Below are 12820 nucleotides of genomic sequence, written 5' to 3' on the forward strand. Positions count from 1 at the left end.
AAAGCCCAAAACGTTAGCAACAAATAGTAATATACAATAATTATTAAAATAATACGAAATTACCTTCCAAGTAGAAGCTTAACAAATGTACACATAAACGTTCTTTTTAGCCTTTTGTATAGCATACGAGAATTTTTAATTTTATTTACAAATATTTCATGTGCATATTTATTTAAATTGTTCTGAAAAATATTGCACAAACTTTCATTACTTTGTTTATTTTTTAAACAGTTTGTTAAAAGACTGATTTAAATTAAGTCAGTTGTATTTTACAATAACAATATAGTTTCATTTTGAGACTGTCGATACACCAAGATGTATTTCCATACATACTAATTCGATTGGTACCTAGAACATTATAACTATTATCATATGGATTACGGCGAACAGTTCCTTCAAATACTCCACCGCCAGGTTTTGTGATGAGTGTTATCATATAATCATCAAGAGATGGAACTCCTTCTGCTACCCAAATGGTTTTATTTATAACGTCATTATCAGTTCTCCAGTACTTTAGCACCATTTCGTTAGCTTTGCCAACTCTGGCATCTGTAATTGTATCCACTTCCAAAATCTCACATTTTTCATCATAAGGTTGCAGTTTAGAATTAATGTCGTCCACAATTGCCTGAGTTGCACTTATAACTTCAGGACTGTCTAAATCAACAATATCAAATTCTTGACACGGACACCAATGAGATTCTATATGAGCATCTGAACAGGTTCTGTATGGTGAAATTTCTTCAAAAAGACTTTTTCCTAGTGTGACCATAGATCTATCTTCTTCGCGTTTGCTTAAATCTAACATATGCAACATTGTAGCATGTACATCAAATAGTGTCATCAGGCGATCCTGATTAGTTTCTAGATTTGTGGCTATATTTGGGTGCTGATCTAAAAACCATTTAGGAACATGAATATACATTAGTGGCAATCTCTCTTCAAATTTACCTACGTACGTGCGACAAATTTTTCCATAACGCAATCCGTGGTCACTAAATAAGACTAAAAGGGTGTTGTTAAGTGCACCAGTACTCAACAACCCCTCCAACAAACTCACCGTTGGTTCATCAGCCCAGCCAGCATAATTAAGATCGTCATGAGTTATAGCGGAAACCATAGTAAATCCAAAGTATGGCCTTGTTCCCATTGTTTGAGCAAATAATTTTAAATAGTCAAAAATAAAATCAAATTCTAATTGTGAATCCAAACAAAAATAATTGATTTGTCTTCCTGTAAATTTCCTCACTTCCAAAGCTAGAGCCATTGGACGATAATAATAATCAGTTGGTGGGTTGTAAAATCCCCTTTTAAAGTAATTAAATATACCTATATGAGGACAATCTTCAGCAAAAAAAGTTCTATAGCCTCTCTTTGCATATTCTTTCCAAATAAAACTAACGTTATCGAAGTGCATTGTGTCCATTAATGTTTCATTCCACCAATGTTCAACAAATTGACCGGTCAATAATGGAACTATGTTTGGAAACGTGTTATCTGCTACCTTAGTGTAGCCATTCATTTCAAAAGGCCTTAACTTTTCACTAAGAAATGCATGAGTTTTTGGAAATTGCCTCAAGAAATTTAATTTTGATACTGAATCAATCCCGATTAAAATGACATTCAGTATGGGGTTTGAAGGAACTAAAGAATTTCTTTCTTCTTCCACAGATTCCTTCAGTGGCACTAAAGTTAAGTGTTGCTCATAATTACTCCCTTTTATATTGCATGAAACATTAACAAAATCTTCCTTGATTGGAACCCCAAATTCTAACTTTACCATATTACCGAACATGTAAGAAACTTCTCTGACACTTTCTTCTTCTTCATGCATTCTGTATATTGGTTGGTAATAACAAATCAATTCTTCTGGTGTTATATTGTAATTCATCTCCAAGATGGATCTGTTAATTGTTATTGTACCTGCAGGATTTGATTCCAAGAATGCTGGAAGGCCAGGACAGACAAATGGGTCTTTAAATTCAATAAGATCTCTTACAGATGGATCCCAGGGGTCTAGTTTGGGTATCTTACAGCCTGGAGTGTCTATCAAAAGAACAGGATTCTCACCAGTACTTGTAGTATTTGATACTGTCGCCGAATACAATTGCTCATTTAACGGAATATGTTTGTTTATATGTATATCTATTATATCGGTTATATTGTTTGACATCGAAAATGTCACATATTCTGTTTTCGCCCATTCGTTAACTAGATCTGGAGGTGGGAAATCTTCTAGTTGTTGTATGGCAGATGATGACACTTGCTTGTCATCATCAGGGATTGTGGTAAGAGTTTCTTTCATATACACGTATTTTGTATCTGCCACTGCATTGTCCTTTGGTTGTGAAAATAAATATGTTTCTAAATGTGGTATTGTCACAAGTTTTGTTTTGTCCCATTCGTTATCTATATCTGGGGGTGGAATACCTTCTTGTGGTTGCTGTATGGCAGATAATGACACTAGTTTGTCATCATGAGGGATTGTGAGAGGTGTGTCTCCCAGATGCACATACTTTGTATCTGCCACTATATTGCCCTTTGGTTGGGATAATAATTCTGTTTCTAGGTGTGGTTTTGATGGTTCTGTATATGCTTCCTCATCAATAATGGGGAAAAGAAATTTATCATCAATTTCTCCAATATCTTTCATTGTAAATTTCTCCAATTCTTTCATGGGAATAAAATGTGTGAATTCTTCTGCTTTGTATAAAGTTGGATCAACTTCACCCATTGGTGAAGCAATGGGAGAGATTTGCTCATCCTCAGATAATATTTGAAATTTTGTGAGTTGTGTCTGTTCCTCCTCTATATTGTTAGTTATTTTTGTTGCATCAGAGAAATGCGGTTCATTTGAATCAAAATTTCGAATTTCTTCATTAAAAGTTTCCTTTATATATGGAACTGGTGTACTGTTTAATACAAAATTTTCTGTCCTCTGAAAGCGCCAACTATACATAATTAATATTACAATGCAGATGATAGCAATAATTATAAATCGTTGACGACGGATAATAGCTGCCATATAGGTTGGTGTTCGTCTTGGCTCCTGATACACGAATTTAGGAGAACCTAAAAATGAGATTAAAAAAAATTTTAATATATCTTCAGTATTATTGGGATTTTTTTAAATTTCGGATAATATCATCATGTATAGGATTTAAATCTAAAATATTTTTTTTAATTTTACATGATGTCATCATGCATAGAATTTGAATCTACAACATTTTGTTCTATTTCACTTGATGTGGTTATGCTGAGAACTTAAATCTGCAATATTTGTTTTCAATTTCATATGATGTTATCATGCATAGAATTTAAATCTGCAATATAATTAGAGAATAAACGAAGCGTTCACAATATTAATTTGAAGCTTCTATTTTATAAAAAAAGAGATCAATACGAAATTTTACTGTCTTTCTCCTTTCTTCATTTAAAAAAATGAAAAATCAATTTTTAATCTGAGTGAAATTTATGTTCATAATGAAATCAGGCCCAAATTTGGTAATTTTTAAATTCTCCACAATACTTTTGTGCTCAAAATAGTTATTCCATTATTTTTTGAGTATTAATGTGTGTTTTCATGCCAATTAAAATATTTAAATTGTAACTTATAACTAATTCATTTCAAAGTAAAAGTTCCTATTTTGAGTACATAAAATATTAATAATTAAAGAATTTCCATAATTAATCATTTTTAAAGTGTCTCTTCCAACTATAGTCACATAGAATAAACTTTTAAAATTGAGTACTTGCCTTTTATACATAGAACATGATTGTATTTTAAGGAAAGAATTATATTATAAGGGAAATTAATCTTCACTAATTATTATCTTATCAAAAATTCTACTTTCATTTAATAATTCGGAATGAAATAATGATAATTCGATATTATATATCGAATTTCCTTCGATTTTCTTCTATACTTCTAGATAGAAAAACTTTAGGATTAAAAACTAAAAGTGATTTCTCCAGATAATATCTATCCCGACCCAAACCATTGACCCTCCACCTCCAAAACGCGATTTGCAGATGAAACTTGCGAAATTCTAAGAAATCTGCCATTATATTCAGCTGGAATCTAAAGGCAAAAAACTCGACATCAGAATTGTTCTATCCATCAAGTAAAGTTTATGCGAATTCTTTACAAAATTGACAGCTATCTGCATAGAAAGAGTCAAAGAGTGTGAAGTAATGCAGAGCTACTCTTGTTGACGCTGCAACTGTCAAAAACAAACAGATAATCTACCAATGACCCTGGTAAAACTTTTTTTTTTTACAGACACATAAAAGATTAACATAAGAGCATGTTGCTTTAAGGTGATCACTGACTGCATTTTGTAACTATCCCTTCAAATATTTCATAAATAGGGAAGACTGGGCAATTCAAAATTATGCATAATTATTTGCAACTACGGCTTTCAAGTCATATTCTTGTTATCTGGTGTCACATAGCGTCATTCAAGTAATGGCATACCACCCTCAGTCTAACCTAATTAGGTGGACGTAAGGTTCGAAACGGGGTGGAAACAGTATCAATCAAATAATATCCTTTTGTAATTTGTTTTATTTAATTATTCCAGTTTAGGTATTTTGATATTCTTTTCTGAAATCCGAAACACTAAAACAGAATCCGGTAAAGAGTCGTTTTTTTTATATATCAAAATCATTTCTCTTAACTGACTACGTGTTACAGATCCTTGCACACGCCTGCTATTATTATTTTATTATTATGCATACCCGTATTATTATATATGCCTATATGCCAGTCTATATTATGACAGATGATACCTGTGGAAAACTTTTTCTTTCTATTTCTTTTGGACATCTGAGCATCATTTGATCATTAATCATTACCATTATTGCTAAAATGAGCTTTATGCTATCAGTTTTATTGACAAATTAATTAAGAACACAGTGATCTTGGTACTACCGCTCTTCTTTCAACTAATCATAGCTGCCCTAACAAAGCTATTAAGATTTAATTCGTTTTTTTTTCTTCCATAAACTTTTATGTACAATTCTGAATACTCTCATACAAACACACACACACACATACATACATATATATATATATGTGTGTGTGTGTGTGTGTGTGTGTGTGTGTGTGTGTGTGTGTGTGTGTGTGTGTGTGTGTGTGTGTGTGTGTGTGTAATGATATTTTAAACTCTTAATTTCAATTTAATTAATTTCCAAGATTTTATCTTAATTTAGCCCATAGTAACTTCATTCTAAAATATTCTCTTATTTCGTGATCCAATTCCACTTTCTCTACTTAATTAATTCAAGAGAAGCTTTATAAAATTGCTTAGTCCTAAACGCCGATATTTTCACACGCTCGGCGTGAAGGGGTAAAAATGTCCAGTAAGCACATTCTTTCTTAAAAGATCCCTGTGTTCCCTTACATGAGATTGACATGTGTCAGAAATCCCTATCAGAATCTTATTAATATATTAACACAATGAAGAAATATTTTCCCTATCAAAATCTAAGGTTATATAAGGCGAGGGATAATTTATTTTGGCCCTTTTTCCCCACTTCGGCTTTTGTCTGCGCTGTGGCGGACGTCTTGTCCGCGTCCCTGCTTGTAAATAAGTATGCTTTCCCGATGGATATTAAAAAGTATTTAAAAATGTAAAAAGAATCTTCACTGTCTTGAAACTGCATTCTGCTTCACAACAAATAATGTTACATATTAAAAAGTCTACAGGATCCGAAAAGTATTACATATTAAAAAGTCGACAGGATGGTTGCCTGTGAAAAATTGTCAAATGAACTGAAAGAATTAAAATTAAATCCGGTTGAAAGGAAAATGAATCGTGCAATAGCTCTTCGTTCCGGCCAGCCGTCTGTTGTATCTCCGTTGCCGTGGTTCGAAATGACCAGCCGTCTACAGTCTCCCGTGGCATGGCTTCGCTGCGTCTTTCCATGTCAACCGATGTAATAACTCCTGCATTCCATAATCTGAGATCTCATCCGACGTTCCTGCTCTGCTATTCAATAGATATCCTTGTGTTAGTGCTCCATATCGTCATGTGCGTGCTCCGTATATCTTCAAGGAGTTGGATCTCCTTGTCATCATCAAAAAATTTCTGGCTCCTTACCTGTGCTGAATAATTCCGATCTCGACGTCATTTGCTTATTATATCATCACCACAATATATTACTCGCCTACTTTACTCGCCAGTGGTCTCCAGTGCCAAATTGAATCAACCAGATTTTCAAAATATCACTTGTGTTTTACGTCATCACCAAAATAATAGTCATCTGCCGTAGTCTCCAGTTCCAGTGCTTAAAATTGCATTTTTCGATTAATTAAAAAAGTGATTATTCTTCAAAAAGTGATCAGTGTTTAAAGAAAAAAAATCGTCCATCAACTGACTCAACGAATGAAATTCAAAATTTATATTCTGTACTTTTGATTTGATTTTAAATTGCATTTTTCTGTTATAATACAATTGCAAATAATCTTTTTATATTATGATTCAAAATATCATGAGTTTTAGTTTAAAATATTGAGTTTTTAATTTTTTTTACATCTATTATTTAAAATTTATTCATAATATTTTAATTTGTTGAATTTGAAATTTACATGCTTGCTATTAATAACTAAGAAAAAATGATTTCCCCAATTTAATTAAATTTATCTAATTCAAAAGTTTTTTTTAAAAAATATTCAAACAGACTTTTATGAACAAAAAAGTAACATACCAAGATTCTTATAAACTTAATAATTAATGGCACATGACAATTAGACAAATGTAGTGAATACCTCAGGGGAAATATTTGTACCTCTGACAGTTATTGAGCTGCCGTCTGTTATCACTGTGTCCAAATACTGGTTTTTTATAAAATACAAATATTTTTTATATTACATATTTTTTTTTTCTTTCCAAATACTATAAGAGTATTTTGAGTCTTGCGTTTGTTACATTCATTCACAAGTGTTTTGTTTGAAATCTTTGAATTTTGCATTTATTACTTTTAATTCCAAGTTTTTCATTTGATATTTTTGAATTTTGCAATTATTATTATCATTTTCAAATGATTTATTTCAAATATATGAATGTCACATTTATTTACATTTCCAAAAGTTTTATATGAAACCATTCAATTTTACAAGTATTATTTTCATTTCCAAGAATTTCATTATATATTTTTGAATTTTATATTTATGGTTTCAGTTCCAAGTGTTTAATATGAAATATTTCAATTTTGCATTATTTTCATATCCAAGTTTTTTTACCTGAAGTTTTGAATCTTGTGTTTTTATTTACAGTTAAAATACTTAATTTAAAATCATTACTATACTGATATTTCAGTTGGGTGAAATCATAATAATATTAATATTATAATTTAATACTTTATTTCTAAATTAATAATTTTGTTGAGTCAGACCTTCAAGAATTTAAGAATAATATATCATTGACAATCCTCTCCAAATTAAAATCAACAGCTGAGTTTCTTCAGAAAAATGGTCAAAATAGCTTTGTGCAATATACTGTTAAATTTATTAATATTTTGTTATTACTATTGATTATTAAGGTTTTTATATAATGTTTTTCACAAATATAATTCTTTTTATGCTTCTAATGTAAAATGATGAATGGGATTTCTGAATTAATGTTTATATAATGTGAAGGTAAGGGAAATTTGGGTATGCCTTTAAATTTTAATTTTTCTTATTTGACCACCACTGTAAGGTAAGGCTGTGTGTCAAGGGCCCGACATACTTTCACGTCTTGCAGTGGGGGGGGGGGAAATGTAATGATATTTTAAACTCTTAATTTCAATTTAATTAAATTCCAAGATTTTATCTTAATTTAGCCCATAGTAACTTCATTCTAAAATATTCTCTTATTTCGTGATCCAATTCCACTTTCTCTACTTAATTAATTCAAGAGAAGCTTTATAAAATTGCTTAGTCAGCTAAACGCCGATATTTTCATACGCTCGGCGTGAAGGGGTAAAAATGTCCAGTAAGCACATACTTTCTTAAAAGATCCCTGTGTTTCCCTTACATGTGATTGACATGTGTCAGAAATCCCTATCAGAATCTTATTAATATATTAACACAATGAAGAAATATTTTCCCTATCAAAATCTAAGGTTATATAAGGCGAGGGATAATTTATTTCGGCCCTTTTTTCCCACTTCGGCTTTTGTCTGCGCTGTGGCGGACGTCTTGTCCGCGTCCCTGCTTGTAAATAATTATGCTTTCCCGATGGATATTAAAAAGTATTTAAAAATGTAAAAGTATCTTCACTGTCTTCAAACTGCATTCTGCTTCACACAACAAATAATGTTACACACACACACACACACACACACACATATATATATATATATATATATATATATATATATATATATATATATATATATATATATACGAACTCTCATACGAACATATATATGCAAAGCTTCAGTTTATGACCGAAAATAAACAAAGTCATGGAGTTGTATGATTTTCTTTCTTCATATATTCTTTCTTCTTTCTTCTTTCATTCTTTCATATTTCATTCATATTTCTTCATATTTCTTCTTTCATATATTCATTTCTTTCTATATTCTTTCTTCTTCATTTTCTTTCATTATTTTTACTTTCTCATATGCTAAGTATAGTGAATATTTTGTAATTGTCCAAAGGTTCAAACTCGATATTTCGATGAACCTTCACTGTGCCCCCAAAAGACAATTTTTGGCATTATATCTTTCTGTCTGTAAATTCGATGTCCTAAAAACAATTTAGGCTAGATGAATGATATTTGGGTGATCTCTATTAAATTTTAAACGAAATCCGTTCAAAGTAAGTCAATCTCGTTATCTGTTCAAATGCAAGTGAATACGACAACTACAAAATATAAAGAGCTGGACAATTAAAATCTGATTCACAGATTTACATCTAAAATGCAGGTTTTTATCATCTTTTGAGCCAAATTTGGAAAGTACTGTGCCAAAAGTGTAGACCGTCTGCTGGTCTACACTTTTGCATGCATGTAGATGCAATGATTTAAATCAATGAAATTCATGATATGATCTTGTAACTACAGTTTCGCAATTTAAATTGCAATTTCATAGAAAATTTCATTTTCAGTCGGTTAGAAAAAAGGCATCCAAAGTACATAATCGTACGACTGATTGAGGAAAAATGCCAGATTCATGCCAAAGTTCTATATTTCGCAACAGTTAAATGTGTTGTAAAGCATTTGCGGTTTTGCGAGGTATAGAGTAGGCTCTAGGAAAAGGGAAGAGGGGTCGGGGATAATAAAACAATGGGTATCCGAGAAAATTTGGGGAGACCATTCTAGCGGGTTTATGACTTAGAAGCCAAAATATCAATTACAAGTTAAATTTTGTTAAAAGATGTTGAAAAATATCATGTTTTCTTACCAGTAAGCTGTATCGTTTTCATGGTTCAATCAAATTCTTTTTAGTCTTTTATTAAATTCTATGATAAAATCGTTCATTCTTCGAAATGTAAATGCGTCACTCTGGTGGACGCAACGGAGAAAATTCAGTCTGCCTAATCAATAAAATTTATCAACACCTTACTCGTTCATGCATCTGAAACAGGAGAATCAAATCATAAGAATAAAATTAAAGAATTCAAAAAATAATATTAGTTTTAAAGGCCATTTTGAAAGGATAAATTTAGATATTTTTAACTTGAAATGTAAAATATCTTATGTTTTAGACTTATTAACATATATTTAAAAAAAATGGCAGATATTGCCATAAACAAGATTTAACAACTTATTCTTAAAACAGATTAAAATATAAATTTATTTGTAAGGAATTATAAAAATCTATATATTTTAAAAAAACTATTACACTTAAAAACGAACGGAAGATGTATAAAGATTGAAAGATATAAACATTTTACAATTAACTATATCTGCACAGGTAATCGAAAACATGGTGTTAAACAAAGACAATGAAGATTATTTTGGGATACTTCGATACGATAGATGGGCAATTTGTCTGACTCAGTTGCTCTGTTAGTCAGTGCTGATGCTTCTATCGTAATAATCAGAAAATCAAAAATGTAAAGATGGATAATGAGATGAAAAAGAAAAAAAATTCAAACAAATATGAATTTATAAAACAAATCAAATTTTAAATTTTATTTGTCTTTTTTATATTAATTTGTAAAATTTACTTTTAATTAGATAAGATAATGTACATAAAAAAATATGTGAAAATTAACGGACATGTAACTAAAAGATGTAACTGAGATAATAAAAATTAATTATTTCATAAAATATTCAAAAATAATTTTAAATATAGATTTCAATTTTTAAAAAATGAAGAAAAATAAAACTAACATCGCTGAAGAACTAAATTTTTCAATTTAAAATGGTATAAAAGTATTTTGATTCAATTATAAATTTGTAATTGTGAGAAACTTTACTCTTTCATTGAGTATTTAGTTAAAAATCTAATAAAATTTTTTAAAATTTTTTAGTGAGTAATTATTATTTAATTTTAGTGACTTATAAATTCATATGTCCACTCTTTAGAGCATTTTGAATAATTCTCTCTGTAAACTGTATCATCAACATACATGTTGATGATACAATTGATACAGAGATGTTACAATTTACAGAAACTCTCTATAAATTGTATCATTCAACGTTTACAGAGAGTTTCCAGTTTACAAGCTTTATCATGTAATTAGCAATACCAGACAAAAAATTTTTCTTTAACAATATCCATCCTTTTCTAAAATAAGAATATTCTAAATAAGGAAAGAAAATAAAAACAAAATGATACTTTTTGAATAGTTTTAATAAACAATAAATTAATAGTTTTAATAAATAATTAAATCAATGAAATAACTTTTATGAAAAGGAATAACTAAAATTATATTTACGACTTAAACTTTGTTATTTAGATTATTAATATCGATTTTAGCTATATTTATAAGAAAATTCATAGAACCAGCAGGATTGATCGCCAAGAAACGTTCTTGCATACTATCTAATTCCCTAATTTTCTAAAGATAATGAAATCCCATCCTGATAAATATCCTATTTATTCTATCTGAACTATTGATTGATGTATTTATAATCTATTTCATTCAATGTCTGCTCCAATTATATGATGATATATTAACTTAATTCCTTTTAACTATTGATTTCAACACGAGAGAAACATTTTTTGTTTTTCTTGTCAGAAAGAATTTTTTAGTTTTGTGTTGTGAAAGACAGCTAAATGCTTTTTTTTTTCTGAACCACAAAATGTAAAAATACATGGTGCGTCATGCATTCGTACAAATTTTAAAGATTCATAAAGCAAAAAGAAGTTTTGAAAAGAAAATCGTTTTCTGCAAATCAATAAACAATGAAACAGGTCACAATAACATGACACTGTATATATATAAGAGGCTCAGCATGATCACCACAGCATCAACCAATTTTGAAAAAAAATGTAAAGACAGAGGAATATAACCTAAGACATTTGCAATTTTACAATATTTTATGCTAAAAATTCGAACTTCCTTTAAATTTTTTACAAGGAATTACATCAACTCTTTCTTGGAATGTAACAAGTGCAATTCAGCAAGTTTCATTTAAAAGATAATTAAGGTAAGACATTATTCCTTAGAGTCATTTTTATACAGCTTATTTTTTCATAGAATTTAATTTTTCTAAGGCTTCTTTAATGTTTTTGTGTGCCTTTATAGTTTATATCTCGAAGATGCGGCGCCTTCTCTGTCACAACACCTGAAGCCACTGCATAAATTCTTATTTACTATCTGAAACTTGCCCTAACTTTATACTTACAGTAGTAAGTGCATTTTTGCTTCTATGTGTATTTCTAGGATGTTTAAATGTCTGAATTAATGAAGAATATTTCCATTTTTTAAAGTGATTAATTATTATAAGCAATTATTTTCTTTCGTGAAAATAACATGGAAAAAAATTAATTCAAGGTCTGAAATTTATAGAGTCAATTTCTGTTTTCCCGAAGTTTGAAATCAATGTTTTTCTTTATTCTTTAAAAGCTACACAGAAGTAGATAAACAAATCCCTTATTCTACAAATTTATGTATTAAAAATTTCCATCAGCTTATTCTGCAAATAGATATTGGATAATATTTATGAATTGGATTCAATTTAATGATCTACATTTTGTTAACTGTTTGATAAATCAATTAATTTATAAACCTTACCTGTCAATACAGAGGGTTAACACTTTCGATGCTACGTCCTCCGACAATTGTATTTCACCACACCTGCTCATTCTACTGTTAAAACTGAATGTGATAGTTTTTGTGTGCGTATTCAATTCTTAGTGATGGAAAAAAACCAATAAACCTTTTTTCTTCTGCAATTAGTTTGACATTTTTTGTTTAATACAACGATTACTTTGATGAAATTATGGTTTTATGATACAAAAGAAAAAATAATCGGAAATCCAGAATGATCACAAAAACAACTTTTATGGACAAACAACTCATAATATTCCCTTTTTTTTTTTTTTTTTTTTTTTTTTTTGTTCCCACGTAGCAGGTGTGTTTAGTCATCTGTTACAAAAGCAGTTGTTTGCAATTTTCGGCTACCGGTTTTTTTTTAAATTTTTTTTATTAATCGATGACATTTAATCTAGTAAATAATCAAATACCAAAAGTAAAAATAGGAAATAATGGCAATGGTTTAATCTCTTAGTTTTATATCCCCTAGTGAAATAATATGAAGTCCAGAGTAATTTATGAACTATTTTTGAAAACGGATTACATTCGATTTTCAAATTATAAATTCAAAATAATGTATATTGCAGTTGAAAGTTTTCTTTTAAAAATCAGGATTCTCAA

The 12820-nt window shown here is 29.6% G+C and overlaps 1 protein-coding gene across 1 annotated transcript; it reads right to left on the reverse strand.

The window, feature by feature from the left end:
- Positions 1 to 222: 222 nt before the first annotated feature.
- Positions 223 to 12263, reverse strand: LOC129984514 (uncharacterized). Its single transcript, XM_056094407.1, has 3 exons — positions 12179 to 12263; positions 9394 to 9567; positions 223 to 3072 (listed from the first exon to the last, which is right to left on the reverse strand). The coding sequence occupies exons 2-3, from the start codon at positions 9413 to 9415 to the stop codon at positions 254 to 256; spliced, it is 2841 nt and encodes a 946-aa protein (XP_055950382.1). The 5' UTR covers positions 9416 to 9567; positions 12179 to 12263; the 3' UTR covers positions 223 to 253.
- Between the last annotated feature and the right edge of the window lie 557 nt (positions 12264 to 12820).

Source organism: Argiope bruennichi, chromosome 9 (assembly GCF_947563725.1).
Source record: "Argiope bruennichi chromosome 9, qqArgBrue1.1, whole genome shotgun sequence".
Classification (NCBI taxonomy): Eukaryota; Metazoa; Arthropoda; class Arachnida; order Araneae; family Araneidae; genus Argiope; species Argiope bruennichi.